Raw genomic sequence first — 27,458 nt, forward strand, 5'->3', positions numbered from 1 at the left:
GCATCATCACACATACTGTTCCCTGAACAGGCAAAACGCTGATTACACTGCGAGAGGCGCGTTTTGCCGTTGATGGGCAGACGGTTGGACAAAGGCCAGAGATGAGAAGACAGAAGGTGTGTGACAAAATGATTGAGGACTTGCGAATTGTGTCCTGATCTTCAAACAGTCTTCTGCTCAGACGGCCAAAGGTTGTGCAGGTGCACTGAAGGCGCTGGTGAGTTTCACCATCAATGTCTGCCTTCCTCTGGGAAGTGGAGCGCCGGCCAGAGCACCCGAGGGTCACCATCGTTACGACCATTTTAAAGGAAGGAGACAAATCCACCCGCGGAAACTATGGAGGGTTCCCCCGCTCTCTAACACGTGGAGGGGTCAGTTACACATTAAACTGTCCTGAATATAGACGGAAGCGCAGAGTAGCGCTTGGGACAGTGTAAGGCAGGATAAAATGTTGGAAACAACTGCAGAGTGGATTCACGAAGATGGTGCCAGGATTTGAGGGTCAGAGCGAAAGGGAGAGGTTGGGCAGGGAAGGATTTATTAATTGGAGCGCAGGAGGCTGAAGTGCATAAGATCAAGAGGTGAATAGACAGGGTGAATGCACAGTCTGTTACCCGGAGCAGTGGAATCGAGAACTAGAGGATACAGGTTTGTGGTGAGAGGTGCAAGATTTAATCGGAACCTGATGAAAACATTTTTATACAGAAGGTCGTGGGTGTCTGGAACAAGCTGCCAGAGGGGGTAAGTGAGGCTGGACAACAACGTGGAGTGGAGTTGAAGCCCCGTTTCCTGAACAAAGAGGACACCACCGAATCATCCCTCCTCCTCTTGCTGCTCCTCCCTCTCACCCCCACTCTTCCTCTCCCTCATCCTCCTCCTCGCCCTCTCCTCTTCTCCTCTACTCCCTCTCCTCCACTCCCTCTCATTCTCTCCCTCTCCCTGCACCCCCTCCTCACCCCCCTCTTCCTCTCCTTCACCTCTCCTCCTCCTCCTCTCCCACTTCCTCCACCTCTCTCTCATCCCTCTCCTTCCCCTCACCCCTCCTCTCCCTCGCCTCTTCCTCTCCTCCTCACCCCTCAATTTCTCTCTCCTCCTCTCCCTCACCCCTCCATTTTTCTCTCTCCTCTCCCTCATCCCTCCATTTCTCTCTCCTCCTCTCCCTCAACCATCCATTTCTCTCTCCTCCTCTCCCTCACCCTCCATTTCTCTCTCCTCCTCCACTTTGGGCCTCCATGGCCGCCTCTCTCTCCGCAGCCGCCGCCGCTCCTTGTGGAGCCGCTGCCGGGCGGGGTCGGGGTCGGTGCCGCCGCTGCAGGCCCGGCGGAGAGGAAGGGGGATGAGGGGGAGAGGGTGGTGGAGGGGGATGAGGAGCCACCTCAACAGCGGGTCTCGGGTTGCCGCCGCCATCAGCGCCATGGGGTCTTGCTTCCATAATACCGGTTGCCATCAAAGCTGAAATGAACAGTATTCAGTCGCTATGTGTAGGAAGGAACTGCAGATGCTGGTTTAAACCGAAGACAGACACAAAATGCTGGAGTAACTCAGCGGGACAAACAGCATCTCTGGAGAGAAGGAATGGGTGACGTTTCGTGTCAAGACCCATCTTCAAACGGTCAGAATCGACCCGTGCGTTGGAAGGAACTGCAGATGCTGGTTTCAACCGAAGATTGAGTCTGAAGAAGGGTCTCGACCCGAAACGTCACCCATTCCTTCTCGCCAGAGATGCTGCCTGTCCCGCTGAGTTACTCCAGATTTTGTGTCTATCTTCAGCAATCAGTCGGTGACAAGCTTTGAGTTTAAAGTCTGAAGATGTTAGAGGGGATGATTGAGGTGTAAGTGAGGAGAGAATCAGGCTGGCAGATGGGATCACAGATCCTCATTACACGATAATCAGGAAAAAAAGATAAGGTCTGAACAAGAGCTCGTTTAAAAGCGTTAAATTCTCCAAGTAAGCTTCAGTAAGTTTTAGAGTCGAAGGTCTTTTATTGTCACATGTACCAATTAAGGTACAGTGATATGCTAATTACCATATAGCCAGACAAATAAAAAGCAACAAGACACAGAATTGCATAGAAGTTAACATAAACATCCACCACAGCGGATTCCCCACATTCCTCACTGTGATGGAAGGCAAAAAAGTCCAACCTTCGTCCTCTTTATTATCTTCCACTTTATAGCACAGAAACAGGCCCTTCGGCCCAACGAATCCGCACCGACCACCGATCCCCGCACACCAGCACTATCCCACACACAGTAGGGACAATTTACAATTTTACCGAAGCCAATTAACCCACAACCTGCACGTCTTTGGAGTGTGGATGGAAACCTGAGCATCCGGTGAAAACCCACGCAGGTCACGGCGAGAACACACGTACAGACGGCATCCTAATATCCATCAGAGGCACAAGCATTCCCGAATGGACAATAATGAAAAGAAATTCGCGCAGACACACAGACAGGAAAGGTTTGGACGGAGAGACACAAAGTGCCGGAGTAACTCGGCAGGTCAGGCATCATCTCTGGAGAGAAGGAATTGGGAGATGCTGTAAACCAAAAATAAAATCCGAGAAATACTCAGCTGGGCGGTTAGCGTCTGTAGAGAGAGAAACAGAGTTAATAATTCAGGTTGATCATCATTTGTCATCAGTGTCAGATCTGAAAAACATTTGGAAAAACAGGATCGTTCCGAGTCAACGGATTTACGAAGGGGAAATCATGCTTGACTAATCTTCTGGAATTTTTGAGGATGTAACGAGGAAAATGGACAAGGGAGAGCCAGTGGATGTAGTGTACCTGGACTTTCAGAAAGCCTTCGATAAGGTCCCACATAGGCGCAGTTCAGCAAATAGCGATGTGATATAGGTCAACAGGTTCTGTGACTGCTCCTGTCAAATGAAAGGTGAAGGTCAATATTATCGAGCCTGGAATCTAAGACAATAGCACAAGATCAGAGAAGGGAAACTGGAAACCTTACCCGGACTCCAGAAATCTTCTCTTTCTGTTGCTGCTCCATTTCCTCCACCGCTGATTTATTTTTTGTGAGAATCTCCAAGGATGTTTTAATCTGCTCCTGGGATTGAGATTCAGATTCAGTCAGTGAAAGAATTAAACCAGACGGAACCAATGAACCGTGGACACTGAACTGCACATGAAGAAATGTTTTCAAACATCCATAAACTGTTGAAGAACTCATCGTGTCAGGAAGCGTGGAAAGCAGTGACGGGATCGGTCAAAATCAACAAGGAATTATGAAGGGGAACTTATCATATCATATCATATCATATATATACAGCCGGAAACAGGCCTTTTCGGCCCTCCAAGTCCGTGCCGCCCAGCGATCCCCGCACATTAACACTATCCTACACCCACTAGGGACAATTTTTACATTTACCCAGCCAATTAACCTACATACCTGTACGTCTTTGGAGTGTGGGAGGAAACCGAAGATCTCGGAGAAAACCCACGCAGGTCACGGGGAGAACGTACAAACTCCTTACAGTGCAGCACCCGTAGTCAGGATCGAACCTGAGTCTCCGGCGCTGCATTCGCTGTAAAGCAGTAACTCTACCGCTGCGCTACCGTGCCGCCCAAAGCTTATGCTTGACTAATCTTCTGGAATTTTTTGAGGATGTAACAAGTAGAATGGATAAGGTCGAGCCAGTGGATGTGGTGTAGCTGGACTTTCAAAAGGCCTTTGACAAGGTTTCCCTCTCCCTCTCCCTCTCCCTCTCCCTCTCCCTCTCCCTCTCCCTCTCACTCTCCCTCTCCCTCTCCCTCTCCCCTTCCCCTCCCTTCACCCTCCCTCCCCCTCTCCCTCCCCACTCTCTCTCTCTCTCTCTCTCTCTCTCTCTCTCTTCTCTCCTCTCTCTCTCTCCTCTCTCTCTCTCTCTCTCTCTCTCTCTCTCTCTCTCCGCTTGATAGGATTAAATTTACAATAATAAATTAAACTAACTGACATTTGATAACCCCCTTCCCCTCTCTGTCCCACACTCTCCCCCCTCCCTTCCTCTCTCCCCCTCCCCCCCTCTGTTTCTCTCTCTCACTCTCTCTCTCTACCTCTCCTCGCTTCTGAGGTGGGGAGAGAGGGGAATGGGGATGGGCGAGTGAGAGGGGAGGAGAGAATGAGGGAGGAGTAGGGAGGGGGAGAGAGGTGTTTCGGGAGGGGGAGGGGGGAGGGGGGGAGGGAGAGAGGGGGATGGGGAGGGGAGAGGGAGAGAGGGGATGGGTCGTGGGAGAGGGTGAGGGTGAGGGAGGGGAGGGAGGGAGGAAGTGGGGTAGGGAGGGAGGGAGGGGGAGGGTGAGGGAGGGTGGTAGAGGGAGAGGGGAGATGGGGAGAGGGACAGTGTGAGGGAGAGAGGGGATGAAGACGAAGAGGGATTTGGGGGAGATGGAGTGGGGTGGGGCAAAGAGGGATGGGTGAGGTGAGGGAGGAGAGAGGGAGAGGGGATGAGGAGGAAGAGGGAGGAGAGACAGAGAGATGGGGGTGGTGGGGGGTGGAGGGTGAGCGAAGGGAGTGGGGTGAGGGAGGGGTGACGAAGGGGGAGAGGAGAGAGGGGATGAAGAGGGAGATGGGGAGAGGGAGTGGGGTGGGGGCAAAAGGGGAGGGGTGAATGGTAAGGAGTGGTTGAGGGGGAAAGAGAGGGTGAGGGGGGGAGGATGAGTGAGGGGAAGCAGGGGGAGTCGGAGGGGTTGTGGAGGGTGAGGGGGCGAGGAGGGAAAGGGGATGGAGGATGTGAGGTGAGAGGGGGTGAGCGGGGTGGAGTGAGTGGGGTATGTTGGGGACGGGGTGAGTGGAGGGCGGTCACCGTCCCCCTCCCCCGGGGGTCTGGGGTTGCCGTCTAAAACGGGCCGCTCTGTCCACAGGACCGGGGTGCGGAGGAGCGTGGAGCAGAAGGTGAAGGCGCAGAAAGCCAGCAGAAGATGGCGTTCTCCCACCCCCTCCCCTCCCTCCCCTCAGCCCTCAACCCGCTTCCACAAGTAACCCCCCGTCCGCAGCTCCCCCCCCCCCCCCCACCCCCCTGCCCTGTACCCGGGACCCCCGGTCGCGGTCAGCTGCCCCCACACCGGGGGGCGGCGCAGCGGGTAAAAGCTGCTGCCTCAAAGCGCCAGAGACCCGGGTTCCTTCCAGACCTCCGGGTGCTGTCTGTACAGAGCTTGTACGTTCTCCCCCGGGACCGCGTGGGGTTTCTCCGGGTGCTCCCCCCCCCCCCACACACCTCAGAGACGTGTGGATTAATCGGCCCTCTGTAAATGTCCTCCCTATTAGGAGAGGACGAGAGTGTGGGATATCATAGAACGAGTGTGCGAACGGGTGATCGATGGTCGGCGTGGACACGATGGGCCGAAGGGCCTGTTTCCATGCTGTATCTCCAAACCTAAACAGGGTCCGCACTGCAGCGCAGCGGGTAGTGTTGCTGCCTCGCGGCGCCAAAGACCCAGGTTCAATCCTGACTACGGGTGCTGTCAGTACGGAGTATGTACCTTGTGACCGAGTGGGGTTTTCTCCGGGTGCTCCGGTTTCCCACCCTGCAGGTTTGTAGGTTAATTTGTTTCGGTAAAATTGCAAATTGTCCCTAGTGCGTAGGATAGAATTAATATACAGGTTGATCACTGGTCGGCACGGACACGGTGGGCCGAAGGGCCTGTTTCTGTGCTGTGTCTTTACAACCAAATACTATAAACGAAACATAAAAAGACACAAGGACACAAAACTGTTCGAGTAACTCAGCGGCTCAGGCACCAACTCCGGAGAACATGGATAACTATGTTCTCCACAGATGCTGCCTGACCCGCTGAGTTACTCCAGCACTCTGTGAAACGTCCCCTATCCATATTCTCCACAGATGCTGCCTGACCCGCTGAGTTACTCCAGCACTCTGTGTGTCTTTTTCCTTTTATAAAACCAGTATCCACGGATCCTTGTGTCTGCTGTTTGAAGAGATCTCTGTACCGTGACGAGGAGACGCTGAGAGAACTCAAACACGGGTAATTTTTTAAAGACTTTATTAAACGTCAAGTTAAAGGTGAAGAGTTACAAACGTGAGCGGAGCCACAGCGGGTGATGTGCGCGCCAGCGGGTCGCAGACTGGAGCCCGCGATGTTGTAATGAGGTGTTGCATTTTGTGACGTCGAACAAGGGCAGGACCCACACAGTGAACGGTAGTCCTCTGGGGAGTGTTGTAGAGCAGAGGGATCTAGGAGTTCAGGGGCATGGTTCCTTGAAGGTCGAGTCGCAGGTAGATAAGGCGGTCAAAAAGGCTTTTGGCACATTGGCCTTCATCAGCCAGAGTATTGAGGATGGAAGTTGGAAGGCACGGTGGCGCAGCGGTAGAGTTGCTGCTTTACAGCGAATGCAGCGCCGGAGACTCAGGTTCGATCCTGACTACGGGTGCTGCACTGTAAGGAGTTTGTACGTTCTCCCCGTGACAAGCGTGGGTTTTCTCCGAGATCTTCGGTTTCCTCCCACACTCCAAAGACGTACAGGTATGTAGGTTAATTGGCTGGGTAAATGTAAAAATCGTCCCTAGTGGGTGTAGGATAGTGTTAATGTGCGGGGATCGCTGGGCGGCACGGACTTGGAGGGCCGAAAAGGCCTGTTTCCGGCTTATATATATGATATGATATGATATAGGTCATGTTGCAGTTTGGGGATTAAATGGGAGCCGTTCAGCGCCGACCTGTTGTCTACCGGGTTTCTGCCCCACAGCCTCTGAGCCCCGCTCCTGACGCCGGTCCAGGGACCCGACCCTTTTACACACCCGGAGCGGAACCGGAGCAGATTCTCAGCCACTGGCCTTTAGCCCAAAGCCCTAAAAATGGATAAAGTTTCTCCGTGAATTTATTCCCAGTGAAGGTGTGGAGATGGGACTTGGTGTCCGCGTCGTAAAATGAAACTGTCCCGGACTCGTAACTGAGATAAACTCCCACCCTCCTGGGGATGGGACGGGCGGGGAGACGGGATGGAGGGGAGGTGGCTGCAACAAACTTGTCATCCTCCCGCCTGATGATCCAGACTCCAGTCTCCGGGGTCGCTGTGACCTCTCCCTTCCTCTCCACAGACTCTGCGGCGACTCCCAGACTCCACCACCCACTCCCCGCCACCTCCACCTCCCAGTAATGTCTCCCCGATGTGAATCCCCCCGATCCCAGCACACACAGACTGCCTGCAAACCTCTTCCCGGTGTCAGGGAGACTCCTCCAGGTCCCGGTCCATCTCACCCTCTTCCGATCCTCAGACACCTCGAGCTGCGCATGCGCTGTTTCCACATCCAGGGTGACGGAGACTGGGGGGAGAAGCAGAGAATCAGAGAGTCCCCGGCGGGGGGGGGGAGACTCGGGCAGCGCGGCCCCGGGACCGGGGGAGTGGCCGCTCGGCCTCAGGCACAGGCGGGCGGACAACTGAAACCCTTCCCGGGGTTTCACCCACAACCACATCGGGTGGACAACAGACATCTCTCCCGGAGTTTTTAATCCAGGGATGGAGAGGGGAATTTCGTGAGGTGGGGGAGGGTGGACGGGAAGGACGAATGCAGAGAGTGAGGAGGATTGGGAGATTGTGGTGGGGATGGAGGAACGAAGCGGGTTATTCTGATATGGAGGCAGATCGGAGCAGGAGGATATAGAGGTGAGCGGTAATTTGAGGTTGTTAAAGAGGAGGTAGAGGTGCGTGGTGGGGTCGTCATGATCACAGTGAAAGGGGGCAGACACGAGGGGCCAGATGACCTGCTCCTGTGTTTTTTGAGTGGAGGGTGAGACAAAGGGAAGGGTGGGTTTGTTAGTCAATTGGAGTGGGTGCAAAAGGGTTTACAACAACTTCATCATATCATATCATATCATATATATACAGCCGGAAACAGGCCTTTTCGGCCCTCCAAGTCCGTGCCGCCCAGCGATCCCCGCACACTAACACTATCCTACACCCAATAGGGACAATTTTTATATTTACCCAGCCAATTAACCTACATACCTGTACGTCTTTGGAGTGTGGGAGGAAACCGAAGATCTCGGAGAAAACCCACGCAGGTCACGGGGAGAACGTACAAACTCCTTACAGTGCAGCACCCGTAGTCAGGATCGAACCTGAGTCTCCGGCGCTGCATTCGCTGTAAAGCAGCAACTCTACCGCTGCGCTACCGTGCCGCCCTTAGGTCTGAAGGCCTGGGTTATCAGGTGAATTTGGACAGTCATAAGGTCATAAATGAAAGTATTCGAATGAGGCCATTCGGCCCATCAAGTCTACTCCACCATTCAATCGTGGCTGATCTAATTCTCGCTCCTAACCCCTTTCTCCTGCCTTCTCCCTATAACCTCTGACACCTGTACTAACGCAGAATCCAGCTATCTCTGCCTTAAAATGTGGGATCTGGGACCATGGACACATCTGGTCACAGAAGGTTCGAGCCCCCGACCGCTGGAGGACAAAGAAGGGAGAGATTGAACTGTTTTCACCTTCCATCACAGTGAGGAACGTGGAGGGGTCACTGTGGTGGATGTTTACGTTAAAATGTATTTTGTGTGTCCTGTTGCTTTTTACTGTTATGACTGTATGGCAAATGAAGTTCCTCGTATGTTGCAAAACTACTTGGCTAATAAAGTTTTATTGTGATTGTGATAAGGAGCCGTGTTAGGCGGGTAGGATGAAACGGACTGGAGTAGCGAGGAAAGGAGGGGGCCGCGTGGGATTGGAGGTGTCGGAAGAGGAGTTACAGTTTACCAAGGTACAGCGAAAATATTTTGTTGAGTGCTAACCAATCAGTAGAAAGACAATACATGATTACAATCAATACGTTTGCAGATACATGATGTGGGAATAATGTTTAGTGCAATGTAAAGCCAGCAAGGTGCGATCAAGGATAGTCCGAGGATCACCAACGTGGAAGATAGTAGTTCAGCACTGCTCTCTGGTTGTGGTAGGATGATTCAGTTCCCTGATAACAGCTGGGAAGAAACTGTCCCTGAATTTCGAGGTGTGCGTTTTCACACTTCTGTACCTCTTCCCTGATGGGAGAGGGGAGAAGAGGGAGTGGCCAGGATGAGACTGGTCCTTGATTATGCTGCTGGCCTTGCCGAGGCAGCGTGAGGTATAAATGGTGTCAGTGGCAGGTGTTTCGGGATTGCGGGAGAGCAGGGAGGAGAATCCGAACGGGACTGCGCTTCCTGCAAATTGGCATCAGGACCACGCGCAACTCCACCAACATCCAACAGCAGGGACAACACGCTGAACATAATTTAGATGCCAGCCTACTACGGGAAACACGCGACTGCTTGTTCTGTGAGCAAAATCTAGAAATGGAGAACCTGCTTCCTGAGCTTTGCGGGCACCAGACACGCTCTGTGTTTGGACTGCCCGCGGTGCGTAGAACCCAACGCCAGAGTGTTCACTTTAGTAACAACGTTCATCCAACGTCTGTTGTGTGTACTGTGGTTGTGCTCAGTGAACTGACATCTCTACATACATTTTTAGGTATGTAAAGAGGAAAAAAATTGTCAAGGCAAATGTGGGTCCCTTGAAGACAGAAGCGGGGGAATTTATTATGGGGAACAAGAAAATGGCAGACGAGTTGAACCGGTACTTTGGATCTGTCTTCACTTAGGAAGATACAAGCAATCTCCCAGATGTTCTAGTGGCCAGAGATCCTAGGGTGACAGAGGAACTGGAGAAAATCCGCATTAGGAAGGAAATGGTGTTGGGTAGACTGATGGGACTGAAGGCTGATAAATCCCCAGGGCCTGATGGTCTGCATCCCAGAGTACTTAAGGAGGTAGCGCTAGAAATTGTGGACGCATTGGTGATCATTTTCCAATGTTCTGTAGATTCAGGATAAGTTCCTGTGGATTGGAGGGTAGCTAATGTTGTCCCACATTTTAAGAAACGGGGAGGAGAAAAAACGGGAAATTATAGACCAGTTAGTCTGACATCAGTGGTGGGGAAGATGCTGGAGTCAATTATAAAAGACGAAATTGCGGAGCATTTGGATAGTAGTAACAGGATCGTTCCGAGTCAGCATGGAATTACAAAGGGGAATTCATGCTTGACTAATCTTCTGGAATTTTTTGAGGATGTAACTAGGAAAATTGACAGGGGAGAGCCGGTGGATGTGGTGTACCTTGACTTTCAGAAAGCCTTTGACAAGGTTCCACATAGGAGATTACTGGGTAAAATTAGAGCACATGGTATTGGAGGTAGGGTACTGACATGGATAGAAAATTGGTTGACAGACAGACTGATGGGTATCGACCCGAAACGTCACCCATTCCTTCTCTCCCGAGATGCTGCCCGACGTGCTGAGTTACTCCAGCACTTTGTGAATAAATACATTTATTTGTACCAGCATCTGCAGTTATTTTCTTATATTATCTGAATGGTGTCAAGTTAGGAACAGGGAACGTACAACGAGATCTGGGTGTCCTAGTGCATCAGTCACTGAAAGGAAGCATGCAGGTACAGCAGGCAGTGAAGAAAGCCAATGGAATGTTGGCCTTCATAACAAGAGGAGTTGAGTATCGGAGCAAAGAGGTCCTTCTGCAGTTGTACAGGGCCCTAGTGAGACCGCACCTGGAGTACTATGTGTACTTTTGGTCTCCAAATTTGAGAAAGGATATTCTTGCTATCGAGGGCGTGCAGCGTCGGTTTACTGGAGCGACTAGACTTGTATACACTGGAATTTAGAAGGATGAGAGGAGATCTTATCGAAACGTATACAATTATTAAGGGGTTGGACCGTTAGAGGTAGGAAACATGTTCCCAATGTTGGGGGAGTCCGGAACAAGGGGCCACGGTTTAAAAATAAGGGGTAGGCCATTTAGAACTGAGATGAGGAAAAACTTTTTCAGTCAGAGAGTTGGGAATCTGTGGAATTCTCTGCCTCAGATGGCAGTGGAGGCCAATTCTATGAATGCATTCAAGAGAGAGCTAGATAGGCTCTCAGGGATAGCAGAGTCAGGGGGTATGGGGAGAAGGCAGGAACGGGGTACTGATTGCGAATGATCAGCCATGATCACATTGAATGGTGGTGCTGGCTCGAAGGACCGAATGGCCTCATCCTGCACCTATTGTCTATTGTCTGTTGTTTGTACTGTGGTTGTGTTCAGGGAACTGACATCTCCAGCGGTATGAATACTGACTTCTCTAAATTCAAGTATACACTGGACAGGTACTTAATACTTAAAGAACTATAACGGTTTAAAAAAAAGTTTGTACCTCTCTTAATGCCATCGGGCACCTCGCTGAACACCGTGTTCAACAAAAATGGGTGATGGAACTTTCCAACTTCCAGGGCACCGTCTGCTACTGACAGCGTGTGCTGATCATCACTTATCCTGCATGAATTACACACCTGGTTATAAGACCCGCATCTACGATTTTTGAGTTAATTACCAAAACAGTGCAGAGAGTCTCACCTCCTCTTCTGACGAGTTTCCTCCTGAAATATAAAACATCAGAAAGATCAATTAATTTACACTGAGCGTCCACATCGTGACAGCAGGAATATCAGCCATATTGTTACAATTTTCCGACACATCCCAGCTCTTAATGCTGGAGCGGCGCCACATCAGGGCAGTATTATGTATTAATTACATGTAATGGGTATATTTAATACTGGACTGATGGGGCGATTCAACCTCCTCTGGTTCCAGTTGTGAATTACCTCATTTGTCCAACAGGGGTCACCCTCTCTTCACTGTTACCCTCTTGCGTTTAATGTCTGTGTAACATGCCTTGGAATTTTCGTCTATCCTATTCGCCAAAGATCCTGCATTGCCACTTCAAGCGCCCCCTGATTCGTCTTGCACCCTGTGGGTCAGCAAGAGGGGACGCATAGCGTCTACCAACCTTTGTCTCCACAGACATCATGTTGCCAGCTTGTGACTAGATGTTCATATCAGGCTAAGAGAAGACCAGGCTTGAACAACGTGGAAAATATGACTGGCTCAATGTGATAAGTACAACGTCTCTTTCCGATAAAGATGCAGCTCGCCCTGCGATTGATTGGGGTGCGCTAATGTGAGCGAGGCAGTAATATGGCCCCAGAACAACTAAATCATTTATTTGGAGACACAAGGTGCTGCATAGAGTGGAATCCTAATCAGGCCAGCCAGCATCTGAGGAGGGAAATGTACACATGACGCATGTGGTCAGGAGCCTCTTTCAATCTTCTGGAATAGATGGGAGAGAGCTGGTAAAGGGATGGGAGGGGAAGGAACTGGGGCAATAAGTGACAAGGGATAGGTGAATTTATGTGTGGAGGGACATATGACAGACTGATGGATATCCCTGCGGCTGATGGCGAAGGGGATAAAACTTGCTACAGAATTGGAATCTGGTCAGGAAGATAAATGGGGAATGCAATGGAAGGGATGTGGTGGAAATCAACAGGTGAGAATGTGTTGGGTTCCCAGTAGGAAGGGTTGGCGGATCAACGGTTGGAGAAGGGGATGCAACATGATTACGGGGACTGGGGATGAAAAGAAATGCCTGTGGGGAACAGTTGAAGGAACAGGGACGTCTGAAGGGGATAAGGTTTACCTGTAACAGGAGAATGCATGTTTCATGTCGTTGGGTTGTCGTCTGCTCAAAATATGAGGTGTTCGTCTTCCCTACCGACTGGGCTGTTTCAATCAGCCCTGAATTATTGGGTAATTCTGCATTTATTTCAGACTGTTACCCACTAGTTTGTGATTGTGGCCTTGTGGAAGCTAACTTTGGGGAAACCATTTTGTGGCACCTTTGGAGGACATTTTGTGCTGGGAAGTTCGATACCTTAGCAGCCTGTGAGAAAGTTCTGTACAAAAGCTTGTTTTGGTTATTGTATTGAAAACAGGCTTTTGCAAGGTAGTCCTTCACAGTCCTGGACACCTGCAGATAAGAAGTTGCTTCCCAAGGTTTAGAAGTTGTTTTTCTGGGTTTGTTGTTGAGTTCTGGACATTTCAATGTTCTGAACTAGATGTTATGGTACCTCCTTATCGCCTAACGGTACCTCTCTAACCATCTTAGCTATGTGACTCCCTTTACTCCCCTGTACTCCTGTTTGACTCCCTAACACAATTAAAGGAACTCTATTATGGGAACTCTACTATGCATCTGCTGAGACTGCTTTATGCTATGTAACCATGGAAAATTACTGAAAATTGTGCTGTTTTCAACTGTATAAATACTGACTAATCGGTATGTTCTTTGAGAGGACAGAAGCAGGTGCTTGAGCGAACAACTGTGCACTCAGGTCTCTGTGCCTTCTCCCACCTTGGTGTTTCAGTAAAAAGATTTAACTGAGTCTTGTGTTTTGCGTACTTATTTTAGAGATAAGTCGAGTCGACTTTCACAGCCTTACATTGAATCAAATTGAATTTGTAACTCCTTACCTTCAGAAATATCAAACTGTCCGTTTGGTTCATCCGCTCCTGCAGCTTTGTGAGTTTCTCTTGAATAGAGTTTATCTCCTCTTGAATCGCTCGTAGATTATTCTCCATTGGATTTAGAACGCTCTCCTCGTCTTCCCGGAGATCCCTGAGAAAGAGCCGCTCTTTCTCATTGAGAATCTGGCGCAGTTCAGCAAATACCGATGTGATGTAGGTCAACAGGTTCTGTGACTGTTCCTGTCAAATGAAAGGTGAAGGTCGATATTATCGAGCCTGGAATCTAAGACAATAGCACAAGATGAGAGAAGGGAAACTGGAAAACTTACCCGGACTCCAGAAATCTTCTCTTTCTGTTGCTGCTCCATTTCCTCCACCGCTGATTTATTTTTTGTGAGAATCTCCAAGGAAGTTTTAATCAGCTCCTGGGATTGAGATTCAGAATCAGTGAGTGAAAGAATTAGACCAGACGGAACAAATGAAATGCAGACACGGAACTGCACATGAAAGTTTACAAAAAGACACAAACTGCTGGAGAACTCATCGGGTCGTGGAGCGTATCAGCAGAGAGCCGCGGGCTGTCTCGCCTGGAAGGACTGCTGGTGTCCCTGCATGGACGTGAGGGAGAAGGTACAGGGACAGGTGTTTCATCTCCAGCGGTGGCTGGGGCAAGTACCTGGGGAAGGGCTGGTTTGGGTGGGAGGCTGGGTGAACCGAACAGTCGCCGAGGGAGCGCGGTCTGCAAATGGCGGAAAGGAAGAATCATCAGCTGATCAAATTCTGTTTGCTTTTACCTTGTAGCTTTCAACAGCTTCCTGAATCGGCATGAAACTGTGGGACTTGTGTTCCCGCGCGTCTCGGCAGATCAGGCAGACCAGTTTCTTGTCGGTTTCACAAAACAGCTTCAGTTCTTCCTGATGTTTCTCGCAGTGAAGTTTACTTTCCTTCCCTCCCGTGTTCAGGCTCAGTGCTCGAGCTTTCTCAGTCATACTTGCCAAGGCCCGATTTACTTTGAGGGCGCGGTCTGCAAACTCCTCTCTACATTCCGGGCAGGAGTTTCTCCCCTCCCTGTCCCAACTCTGTGTGATACAGGAGCGGCAGAAGTTGTGCCCGCACTCCAGTATAACCGGATCGGTGAAGAAATCCAGGCAAATGGGACAAGTCGCGTCTTCAGTTAAACTCTGGATCTGGTGTTTCGAAGCCATTTTTAATTCCGACCACTTTCTGGTTCAAAACGCCTCCGCCTTCAGGGAGCTGCGAACCCGCACAGAACCGCAGGTGTCAACAACACGCCCTGCAGTGCGCGGGGAATTGATTATGTGCTGAATAATGTTGTTTTGCTGCGAGTGTTCAGCGTGAAGGGCCTCTGGCAATCTGCCACTGATTACACACCAGCAAGAGGCTGGTAACACGTTAAACGAGTCTGAACGTGTCAATAACCGGGCGGGCGAGCGCCGGGCAGTCTAAGGGCAGAAACGAAATGGAAGATTTATTAAGTTATCTTTACGTAGGGCGTGAAACGGTGGTTAAACATCAACTTAGAGCGACTGCTGTTAAAATAAAATCTGCAATAAAATCGGAGACCTGGAGAGAATGTGTTGTGAGGTGACAGACGCGCGACAATCGCTGAGATTTGGTTGCATAAAAAGTAGGAAAGACAATACTCTGTTACTGCGTGCATCACATTCACCTTCTCGGTGAAAGTCGTCTTGTTGAAAGAAACAGCACGCACATGTGACACACGTGTGTGTGTGGGTCTGTGTGTGTGTGTCTGTGGGTGTGGGTGTGTGTGTGTGTCTGTGTGTGGGTCTGTGTGTGTGTGTGTCTCGGTGTGTGTGGGTGATTGTGGCTGTGTCTGTGTGTGGGTGTGTGTGTGTGTCTGTGTGTGGGTGTGTGTGTCTGTGTGTGTGGGTGTGTGGGTGTCTGTGTGTGGGTGTGTGTGTGTGTCTGTGTGTGGGTGTGTGTGGGTGTGTGTGTCTGTGTGTGTGCGCTTGTGTTACAGTTCTTGGCCTTGTAATAAAAAATAGACAACACATTAATTGTGTGGCTGAGCTTACTTACCCCAGTCTAGTAGACACCGACACTCCAGCAGTTGTCTGGACACACCCAGTGTGTGGGTGTGTGTGTGGGTCTGTGTGTGTGTCTGTGTGTGGGTGTGTGTGTGGGTTAGCTGCGAGGGGGACACTAGGAGGCTGCAGATTGACTTGGATAGATTAGGCGAGTGGGCAAATGCATGGTAGATGCAATATAATGTGGATAAATATGAGGTTATCCACTTTGGCGGCAAGAACAGGAAAGCAGAGTATTACCTGAATGGTGGAATTCTCTGCCACAGAAGGTAGTTGAGGCCAGTTCATTAGCTATATTTAAGAGGGAGTTAGATGTGGCCCTTGTGGCTAAAGGGATCAGCGGATATGGAGAGAAGGCAGGTACAGGTTACTGAGCTGGATGATCAGCCATGATCATATTGAATGGTGGTGCATGCTCTAAGGGCCGAATGGCCTACTCCTGCACCTATTTTCTATGTTTCTATGTTTCTATGTCATTGTACCTGCTTGCTTCATCACCCACAGGAAACACTGCCCCTCACATTCCCAATGAACCTGACCCCCCCCCCCCCCCTATCCCGGTAACTCTGTGTTTGTGTTGTCATTTGTGAGCGGAGCACCAAGGCACATTCCTTGAATGTGCACATACTTGGCCAATAAACTTATTCATTCATTCATGAAAAGGTGAGGCTAAAGGTGAAAAGAGTCAGAAATGGTGTCAGATGAGGAGAGTAGTGAAATGTGAAGCTGCAGGGAGTGGTATGGATACGAGAGTCAGTCTGAAGAAGGTTCTCGACTCAAAACATCATCTATTCCTTTTCATGCTGCCTGACCCGCTGAGTTACTCCAGCACTGTGTGAAACGTCACCTATTCCTTCTCTCCACAGATGCTGCCTGACCCGCTGAGTTACTCCAGCACTCTGTGAATCGTCACCCATTCCTTCTCCCCACAGATGCTGCCTGACCCGCTGAGTTAGCCCAGCATTTTGTGTCTACATTCATCAGTGAAAATGTCATTTAGCTTAGTGATACGGCGCAGAAACAGGCCCTTCGGCCCACCGGGTACGCAGCGACCAGCGATAAAGTCGCCCTAACGCTGCCCTACACACACACAAGGGACAATCTCTAATTTTACAGAAGCCAATTAACCTACAAGCCTGTCGGTCTTGAGAGGTTTGGAGGAAATAATGTCGGTAGTAAAGAAAGCAAACTCAATGCTAGCATTTATTTCAAGAGGGCTTGTGTACAAAAACAGGGGGTGTTATGCTGAGGCTCTATAAGGCACTGGTCAGGCCCCATTTGGAATATTGTCAGCAATTTTCACTGTACTCGCTGGAGTTTAGAAGAATGAGGGGGGACCTCATTGAAACTTCACCGAATAGTGAAAGACCCGGATAGGGTGGATGTGGAGAGGATGTTTCCACTAGTGGGAGAGTCTAGGACCAGAGGGCACAGCCTCAGAATTAAAGGACTTTCCGTCAGGAAGGAGATGAGGAGGAATTTATTTAGCCAGAGGGTGGTGAATCTGTGGGATTCTTTGCCAGACGGCTGTGGAGGGCACAAGTCAGTGGACTTGGTCTCCAAATTTGAGGAAGGATATTCTTGCTATTGAGGGCGTGCAGCGTAGGTTTACTCAGTTAATTCCCGGAATGGCGGGACTGTCTTGAACGACTGGATCGACTGGTTTGTATACACTGGAATTTAGAAGGATGAGAGGAGATCTTATCGAAACGTATAAGATTATTAAGGGGTTGGACAGGTTAGAGGCAGGAAACATTATCCCAATGTTGGGGGAGTCCAGAAGAAGGGGCCACAGTTTAAGAATAAGGGGTCGGCCATTTAGAACTGAGATGAGGAAAAACATTTTCAGTCAGAGAGTTGTGAATGTGTGGAATTCTCTGCCTCAGAAGGCAGTGGAGGCCAATTCTCTGAATGCATTCAAGAGAGAGCTAGATAGAGGTCTTAAGGATAGCGGAGTCAGGGGGTATGGGGAGAAGGCAGGAACGGGGTACTGATTGAGAATGATCAGCCATGATCACATTGAATGGCGGTGCTGGCTCGAAGGGCCGAATGGCCTCCTCCTGCACCTATTGTCTTTTGGATATTTTTAAGGCAGAGATAGATAAATTATTGGTCAGTGCGGGTGTCAGGGGTTATGGGGAGAAGGCAGGAGAATGGGGTTAGGAGGGAGAGATAAATCAGCCGTGATTGAATGGTGGAGTAGACCTGATGGGCCGAATGGTCCAATTCTACACCTATCACATATGACCTAAACCGGAGATCCCGGAGACAACCCACGCAGGTCACGGGGAGAACGTACAGATTCCACACAGACAGCACCCGTGGTCAGGATCGAACCCTGGTCTCTGGCGCTGTGAGGCAGCAGCTCTACCGCTGTGCCACCATTGTACATCATGATGTATCTATCTGTACGTCGTTGGTGAGACCACAGTTCTAGCACCCAGCTACAGGGAGGTGGCATGGTGCTGGAGAGGGTGCAGAAGGGATAGACCAGCTTGGCACGGGCACAGTGGGGGTTAGGTTACAGGGAGCCACTGCACAGGGTAGGTCCCTACTCGGGGATGAGGGGGATTCTTGTTGAGGTGTATAAAACCATGAGGGGCGTTGGTAATGTGGATGGTCACAGCCCTTTTCCCCAGGGTGTGGTGGTCTTAAACAAGAGTGTAGATGCAATAAACTGGAGTAACTCAGTGGGTCAAGCAGCATCTGTGGAGAACATGGATAGGTGACGTTTCACAGAGTGCTGGAGTATCTCAGCGGGTCGGGCAGCATCTGTGGAGAACATGGATAGGTGACGTTTCACAGAGTGTTGAGGTAACTCAGCCGGTCAGGCATCATCTGTGGGGAACATGGATAGGTAACGTTTCACAGAGTGCTGGAGTAACTCAGCGGGTCAGGCAGCATCTGTGGGGAACATGGATAGGTGACGTTTCACAGAGTGCTGGAGTAACTCAGCAGGACAGGCAGCATCTGTGGAGAAAAGGAATAGATGATGTTTTGAGTCGAGAACCTTCTTCAGAGTGACTCTCATATCCATACCCCTCCCTGCAGCTTCACATTTCACTACTCTCCTCATCTGACCCCCTTTCTGACTCTTTTCACCTTTAGCCTCACCTTTTCATGAATGAATGAATAAGTTGATGAATGAATGAATAAGTTTATTGGCCAAGTATGTGCACATTCAAGGAATGTGCCTTGGTGCTCCGCTCACAAATGACAACACAAACACACAGTTACCCGGAGAGGGGGGGGGGGGTCAGGTTCAATGGGAATGTGAGGGGCAATGTTTTCTGTGGGTGATGAAACAGGCAGGTACAATGACATAGAAACATAGAAAATAGGTGCAGGAGTAGGCCATTCAGCCCTTCGAACCTGCACCACCATTCAATATGATCATGGCTGATCATCCAGCTCAGTAACCTGTACCTGCCTTCTCTCCATACCCCCTGATCCCTTTAGCCATAAGGGCCACATCTAACTCCCTCTTAAATATTGCCAATGAACTGGCCTCAACTACCTTCTGTGGCAGAGAATTCCACAGACTCACCACTCTCTGTGTGAAGAAATGTTTTTTCATCTCGGTCCTAAAAGACTTCCCCCTTATCCTTAAGCTGTGACCCCTGGTTCTGGACTTCCCCAACATCGGGAACAATCTTCCCGAATCTAGGCTCTCCAACCCCTTAAGAATTTTATATGTTTCTATCAGATCCCTCCTCAGTCTTCTAAATTCCAGCGAGTTTCAGCCTAGTCTATCCAGTCTTTCTTCATATGAAAGTCCTGCTATCCCAGGGATTAATCTGATAAACCTTCTCTGTACTCCCTCTAAGGCTAGAATGTCTTTCTTCAGATTAGGAGACCAAAACTGTACACAATACTCCAGGTGCGGTCTCACCAAGGCCCTGTACAACTGCAGCAGAACCTCCCTGCTCCTATACTCAAATCCCCTCGCTATGAATGCCAACATACCATTCGCTTTCTTCACTGCCTGCTGCACCTGCACGCTTGCTTTCAATGACTGGTGTACCATGACACCCAGGTCACATTGCATCTCCCCTTTTCCTAATTGGCCACCATTCAGGTAATACTCTGCTTTCCTGTTCTTGCCGCCAAAGTGGATAACGTCATATTTATCCACATTATATTGCATCTGCCATGCATTTGCCCACTCGCCTAATCTATCCAAGTCACTCTGCAGCCTCCAGGCATCCTCCTCACAGCTAACACTGCCACCCAGCTTCATGTCATCCGCAAACTTGCATTCAATTCCCTCGTCCAAATCATTAATATATATTGTAAATAGCTGGGGTCCCAGCACTGAGCCTTGCGGTACCCCACTAGTCACTGCCTGCCATTCTGAAAAGGACCCGTTTATTCCTACTCTTTGCTTCCTGTCCGCCAACCAGTTCTCTATCCACCTCAACACCGAACCCCCAATACCGTGTGCTTTACGTTTGTTACACCAATCTCCTATGTGGGACCTTGTCGAAGGCCTTCTGAAATTCCAGATATAACACATCGACTGGTTCTCCCTTATCCACTCTACTGGTTACATCCTCGAAACATTCTATGACCTTGTTGTGTTGCAGGTCTCCACACTGCGGCTCTGTGCGGTACAAGAACGTCGGCCACCGTGGGCTCGGTCACCACTGTCCCCATGGGTGGGATGGTGAGGTTCCCCGTCCAGCCCCACAGCCACGAGAAGATCAGGGTGTCGATGTGGCGTCTCCATCCCGACCTGCCGATCCTGGATTGGAAGTCTTACAGCCCGGAGAGTCCGTCCTGGATCCACCCGTCCTACAGGGACAGAGTCCGCTTCCGACTGGACGGGAAATCGAGCTGTGGGTCGTGGGTCTCGGTGACCAGCGGACCTACGAGATAGAGACAAACTACTTTGACAGGGAGCCGAGGAACCGCGACGTGGAGCACTTTGAGCTGCGCGTGGTCGGTGAGTAGTGGCGTGCAGAGTTGCACAGCACCCAGACTGGCTCTTCGGCCCACACAGCCCATGCTGACCCAGTGGGGCATTCTGGCCTTGTCCCACCCGCTTGCGCACGGCACTCTCCGTGAATGAATGAATGCTTCCTTGTCATATCTGACAAGGCGCAGTGATACATTTTTTTTTTCTTGTTCGCACGCAAGGTATGCAAAGAATCGCCACATAAAGGGCGCCGGAAAAGTTACAAATGATTCAATTTTACACAAACCATTATTGACACATACCATCTGAGCTCCCCCGTGGCCAACAGACCCCAGAAAACAGCACAGGAATAATGTTTGTACCGAACATGAAGCCAATGCAAACTGATCTCCCCTGCCTGAACACAATCCCTCTCCCTCCATTCCAGCATTTCTCAGCAGAACCCTGGAAATAATTTTCATGTCTCAGGGAACCCCCACATACATTTATTATATATCTTTATTAATCTCTTTCTTAAGAATGGGGAGAAGGCAGGAATGGGGTACTGATTGAGAATGGCAAAAACAAGGAGGCAGATTATTTTCTCAATGGTGTTAGGTCAGGTAAGGGGGAGGTGCAGCGAGACCTGGGTGTCCTTGTACACCAGTCACTGAAAGTTGGCGTGCAGGTACAGCAGGCAGTGAAGAAAGCTAATGGCATGTTGGCCTTCATAACAAGAGGATTTCAGTATGGGAGTAAAGAGGTCCTTCTGCAGTTGTACAAGGCCTTGGTAAGACCACATCTGGAGTATTGTGTACAGTTTTGGTCTCCTAATTTGAGGAAGGACATCCTTGTAATTGAGGCATTGCAGCGTAGGTTCACGAGATTGATCCCTGGGATGGCGGGACTGACATATGAGGAAAGATTGGAAAGACTAGTGTACTCAATGGGCCAATAGACAATAGGTGCAGGAGGAGGCCATTCGGCCCTTCGAGCCAGCACCGCCATTGAATGTGATCATGGCTGATCATTCTCAATCAGTACCCCGTTCCTGCCTTCTCCCCATACCCCCTGACTCCGCTATCCTTAAGAGCTCTATCTAGCTCTCCCTTGAATGCATTCAGAGAATTGGCCTCCACTGCCTGTGGATGTTTGTTCTGCAAGTTTTTGTGCAGCTTGTGATGATTTTGTAAAATGCTCTTTGTACATAATAAAACAGATTTATTTAACACCTGCTGCCTGCAATGTAAGCCTGGGGCTGGAGAGGGGGGGGGAGGGGGAAGGAGAGAAGGGGAAGCGGGAGAAGGGGGAGAAGGAGGGAGTCGGGGAGAAAGGGGTAGGGGTGGAGGAGGGGAGAAGGAGGGAGTCAGGGAGGGGGAGGGGGAGAAGAGGGTTGGGGAAGGGGGGAGTAGGGGGGATGAGGGAAATGGAGGAGGAGGGGAGAAGGAGGGAGGGGGTGGCGGGTGGGGGATAAAAGGGAAACGTGGGGATGGGAGATGAGTTCACGGGGAGGGGAGAGAGGGGTAGGCTGAAGGGGGTGGGTCAATGAGAGTCGGTGGGTGTGATTTGTGACCCTGGGCAGGAGCGGTGCATCAGGCAGGGTCCCGACCACCAGGCCCTGACCGTCTCACTGCCCCACAGACGCTGCCCGACCTGCGGCCGATTCCCTGGGACCGGGGAGGGCAGGTCAGGGCGCGGGGACTGTCAGCACTGCTGTGTTGGAGAGGACATTTTACAGAATTAACATTGTAACCCACGCCCCCAGGGTGTGTAAACTAAACTAACTCTGCACCATAGAGGGTTGAACTGATTTAAATTATTTCACATCATCAAATACATGCTGAGATATTTGTTTGGAGTGTACGCGCAGTGATTGGCCCTTCCACCTCTGGAGATATGTGGAGAGCGGTCTTTACACTTTGGAGATACAGCGTGGAAACTGGCCCTCCGAGCCCACACCGACCAGCGCACTAACACCATCCCAAACACTCGCCATCATTTACAACTTTACCAAAGGCAATTAGCAAACACACCTGTCCGTCTTTGAAGTGTGGAAAGAAACTGAACGTTGGCGCGCAGGTACAGCAGGCAGTGAAGAAAGCTAATGGCCTTCATAACGAGAGGATTTGAGTATAAGAGCAGAGGTTCTTCTGCAGTTGTACATGGCCCTGGTGAGACCACACCTGGAGTATTGTGTGCAGTTTTGGTCTCCTAATTTGAGGAAGGACGTCCTTGCTATTGAGGCAGTGCAGCGTAGGTTCACCAGGTTAATCCCCGGGATGGCGGGACTGTCATATGAGGAAAGATTGGAAAGATTGGGCTTGTATTCGCTGTAGTTTGGAAGGATGAGAGTTGATCTTATAGAGACTTATAAAATTATAAAAAGGACTGGACAAGCTAGATGCAGGAAAAATGTTCCCAATGTTGGGGGAGTCCAGAACCAGGTGCCACACAGTCCAAGAAGAAAAGGGAGGCCGTTTAAAACTGAGGTGAGAATAAACTTTTTCACCCAGAGTTGTGAATTTGTGGAATTCTCTGCCACAGAGGGCAGTGGAAGCCAATTCACTGGATGGATTTTAAAAAGAGTTAGATAGAGCTCATGGGGCTAGTGGAATCAAGGGATATGGGGAGAAGGCAGGCACGGGTTACTGATTGTGGATGATCAGCCATGATCACAATGAATGGCGGTGCCGGCTCGATGGGCTAAATGGCCTCCTCCTGCACCTATTTTCTATGTTTCTATGTGTCCATGTTAATCAGGAGAAAACCCGCAGGGAGAGCGTACAAATTCTGCACAAACGACACCAGCAGTGTGGATTGAACCTGGGTCTCTGGCGCTGTGAGGCAGCAACTCTACCCAGTCTCTGGTGGAGAGCAAGGTGTGATCTGTTTACATATTCTGTTGTTGTTGTTGTTGTTGTTGTTGTATTTTCTGTTGTGCTGCAGCAAGTAAGAATTTCATTGTTCTATCTGGGACACACGACAATAAAACGCTCTTGACTCCAGACTCGAGAGGAGAAGTGGGACAGGGAGGCTCAGGAAGGTGAATTCTGGCTGTTAATAAAACAGTGACCAAGGTCAGATGTGGACAAGTACTGAAGTGTTGATGGGTGTTCTGTGGACACCTGCTCTGTGTCATCACCTGTCCATGTACCTGCCCTGTGTCATCACCTGTCCATGTACTTGCCCTGTGTCATCACCTGTCCATGTACCTGGTCTGTGACAGTACCTGTGCCAGTACCTGTCCATGTACCTGCCCTGTGTCATCACCTGTCCATGTACCTGCCCTGTGTCATCACCTGTCCTTGCACCTGGTCTGTGTCAGTACCTGTCCATGTACCTGCCCTCTGTCATCACCTGTCCATGTACCTGCCCTGTGTCATCACCTGTCCTTGCACCTGGTCTGTGACAGTACGTGTGTCAGTACCTGTCCATGTACCTGCCCTGTGTCATCACCTGTCCATGTACCTGGTCTGTGACAGTACCTGTCCATGTACCTGACCTTTGTCATCACCTGTCCATTTACCTGCACTCTGTCGGTACCTGTGATGGACTGGGCAGTGTGCATGTACCTGCCCTGTGTTAGTACCTGTCCATGTACAATAGACAATAGACAATAGGTGCAGGAGTAGGCCATTCAGCCCTTCGAGCCAGCACCGCCATTCAATGCGATCATGGCTGATCACTCTCAATCAGTACCCCGTTCCTGCCTTCTCCCCATACCCCCTTACACCGCTATCCTTAAGAACTCTATCCAGCTCTCTCTTGAAAGCATCCAACGAACTGGCCTCCACTGCCTTCTGAGGCAGAGAATTCCACACCTTCACCACTCTCTGACTGAAAAAGGTCTTCCTCATCTCCGTTCTGAATGGCCTACCCCTTATTCTTAAACTGTGGCCCCTTGTTCTGGACTCCCCCAACATTGGGAACATGTTTCCTGCCTCTAATGTGTCCAATCCCCTAATTATCATATCATATCATCATATCATATATATACAGCCGGAAACAGGCCTTTTCGGCCCACCAAGTCCGTGCCGCCCAGCGATCCCCGTACATTAACACTATCCTACACCCACTAGGGACAATTTTTACATTTTACCCAGCCAATTAACCTACATACCTGTACGTCTTTGGAGTGTGGGAGGAAACCGAAGATCTCGGAGAAAACCCACGCAGGTCATGGGGAGAACGTACAAACTCCTTACAGTGCAGCACCCGTAGTCAGGATCGAACCTGAGTCTCCGGCGCTGCATTCGCTGTAAAGCAGCAATTCTACCGCTGCGCTACCGTGCCGCCCGCTGCGCTACCGTGCCGCCCGCTGCCCTACCGTGCCGCCCGCTGCGCTACCGTGCCGCCCGCTGCGCTACCGTGCCGCCCTTATCTTATATGTTTCAATAAGATCCCCCCTCATCCTTCTAAAGTCCAATGTATACAAGCCTAATTGCTCCAGCCTTTCAACATACGACAGTCCCGCCATTCCGGGAATTAACCTAGTGATCCTACGCTGCTGCACGCCCTCAATAGCAAGAATATCCTTCCTCAAATTTGGAGACCAAAACTGCACACAGTACTCCAGGTGCGGTCTCACCAGGGCCCGGTACAACTGTAGAAGGACCTCTTTGCTCCTATACTCAACTCCTCTTGTTATGAAGGCCAACATTCCATTGGCTTTCTTCACTGCTTGCTGTACCTGCATGCTTCCTTTCAGTGACTGATGCACTAGGACACCCAGATCTCGTTGAACATCCCCTATTCCTAACTTGACACCATTCAGATAATAATCTGCCTTTCTATTCTTACTTCCAAAGTGAATAACCTCACACTTATCTACATTAAACTGCATCTGCCATGTATCCGCCCACTCACACAACCTGTCCAAGTCACCCTGCAGCCTTATTGCATCTTCCTCACAATTCAAACTACCCCCCAGCTTAGTATCATCTGCAAATTTGCTAATGGTACTTTTAATCCCTTCATCTAAGTCATTAATGTATATCGTACATAGCTGGGGTCCCAGCACCGAACCTTGCGGTACCCTACTGGTCACTGCCTGCCATTCCGAAAGGGACCCATTTATCCCCACTCTTTGCTTTCTGTCTGTCAACCAATTTTCTATCCATGTCAGTACCCTACCCCCAATACCATGTGCTCTAATTTTGCCCACTAATCTCCTATGTGGGACCTTGTCGAAGGCTTTCTGAAAGTCGAGGTACACCACATCCACTGACTCTCCCCTGTCAATTTTCCTAGTTACATCCTCAAAAAATTCCAGTAGATTTGTCAAGCATGATTTCCCCTTCGTAAATCCATGCTGCCCTGTGTTGGTACCTGTGACAGTACCTGTCCATGTACCTGCCCTGTGTTGGTACCTGTGACAGTACCTGTCCATGTACCTGCCCTGTGTTGGTACCTGTGATGGACTGGGCCATGTACCTGCCGTGTGTCAGTACCTGTGATGGACCGGGCAGTGTCCATGTACCTGCCCTGTGACTGTACCTGTCCATGTACTTGCCCTGTGGCAGTACCTGTCCATGTACCTGTCCTGTGTCAGTACCTGTGATGGACCGGGCAGTGTCTGTGTACCTGCCCTGTGTCGGTACCAGTGATGGACCGGGCAGTGTGCATGTACCTGCCCTGTGTCAACTCTATCAGACATCCACAGGGGTACAGTAGAGTGCACACTGACTGGCTGCATCACGACCAGCTTCAGCAACTCAACACCCAGGAACGAAGGAGACTACAGAGAGTGGTGGACACTGCCCGGTCCATCACGGGTACTCACCTCCCCACCATCGCCCGGTCCATCACGGTACTCACCTCCCCACCATCGCCCGGTCCATCACGGTACTCACCTCCCCACCATCGCCCGATCCATCACGGTACTCACCTCCCCACCATCGAAGGGATCTACAGGAGGAGCTGCCTCGAGAAGGCAGCCAGCATCATCAGAGACCCACACCACCCTGGCCACACACTCATTGACCCACACCACACTGGCCACACTCTCACTGACCCACACCACACTGGCCACACTCTCACTGACCCACACCACCCTGGCCACACTCTCACTGACCCACACCACCCTGGCCACACTCTCACTGACCCATACCACCCTGGCCACACTCTCACTGACCCACACCACCCTGGCCACACTCTCACTGACCCACACCACCCTGGCCACACTGTCACTGACCCACACCACCCTGGCCACACTCTCACTGACCCACACCACCCTGGTCACACTCTCACTGACCCACACCACCCTGGCCACACTCTCATCTCGCTGCTACCATCGGGATGAAGGTACAGGAGCCTGACTACGTCACACCTCCAGATTCAGGGGCAGTTTCTTCCCGGCTGTTATCAGGCAACTGAACCATCCTATCACCAACCAGAGAGCGGTCCTGACCTCCCATCTACCTCACTGGAGACCCTCGGACTATCTTTAATCTTGCACTAAATGTTATTCCCTTTATCCTGTATCTGTACACTGTACATAGCTTGTTGGTAATCATGTATAGTCTTTCCACTGGCTGGATAGCACACAACAAAAAAGCTTTTCACTGTACACGAAACTAACCCAGTGTAGATTTATTTGCAGGAAACATCAACTGTTTAAAGTTCACTTGACCAAGTGGACCTGTTGGGCCCAAACCTCTCCTGCATTGGTGCAGCACCCTCTCCTCCCCCCCCAAGGAGATAGATTTAAACTTTAAAATGTGAATAACTTAAAAAATATAACACCAATTTCAATGAAACTTCTTCCATTAGCACCAAAGGGACGATCTGGGCCTAAAATTGTCACACTATCATGTACCGTTTTGGCTGTAATTCAGGAACAAACAAACAAACAAACAAACAAGAGTTTTAGTATGTAGATAAGTGATAGGAGCAGAAGTGATAGGCCATTCGGCCCATCAGGTCTACTCCGCCATTCAATGATGGCTGATCAATCTCTCCCTCCTAACCCCATTCTCCTGTCTTCTCCCCATAACTAATCAAGCATCTATCTATCTCTGCCTTAACAATATCCACTGACTTGTGGCCTCCACAGCCCTCTGTGGCAAAGAATCCCACAGATTCACCGCCCTAAAGAAATACCTTCTCATCTCCTTCCTAAAGGAACCATCCTTTAATTC

The 27,458-nt window shown here is 50.3% G+C and overlaps 2 protein-coding genes across 2 annotated transcripts in view; one reads left to right on the top strand and one right to left on the bottom strand.

Moving 5' to 3' along the window:
- LOC144602606 (zinc-binding protein A33-like) overlaps positions 1-22,475 on the bottom strand; it is a 313,416-nt gene extending 290,941 nt beyond the window's left edge. The window contains exons 1-6 of the mRNA XM_078415736.1: positions 22,353-22,475; positions 19,994-20,290; positions 14,148-14,816; positions 13,683-13,778; positions 13,360-13,593; positions 11,401-11,423 (exon numbers count right to left, since the gene is read on the bottom strand). Of these exons, the coding sequence (XP_078271862.1) occupies positions 11,401-11,423; positions 13,360-13,593; positions 13,683-13,778; positions 14,148-14,558 (764 nt within the window). The 5' untranslated portion in view covers positions 14,559-14,816; positions 19,994-20,290; positions 22,353-22,475. The remainder of the gene's footprint in view (positions 1-11,400; positions 11,424-13,359; positions 13,594-13,682; positions 13,779-14,147; positions 14,817-19,993; positions 20,291-22,352) is intronic.
- Positions 1-27,458, top strand: part of LOC144603025 (nuclear factor 7, brain-like) — a 424,775-nt gene that overhangs the window by 206,157 nt on the left and 191,160 nt on the right. The gene's annotated exons all lie outside the window — the stretch shown is intronic.

This window comes from Rhinoraja longicauda, chromosome 19 (genome assembly GCF_053455715.1).
Source record: "Rhinoraja longicauda isolate Sanriku21f chromosome 19, sRhiLon1.1, whole genome shotgun sequence".
NCBI lineage: Eukaryota > Metazoa > Chordata > Chondrichthyes > Rajiformes > Arhynchobatidae > Rhinoraja > Rhinoraja longicauda.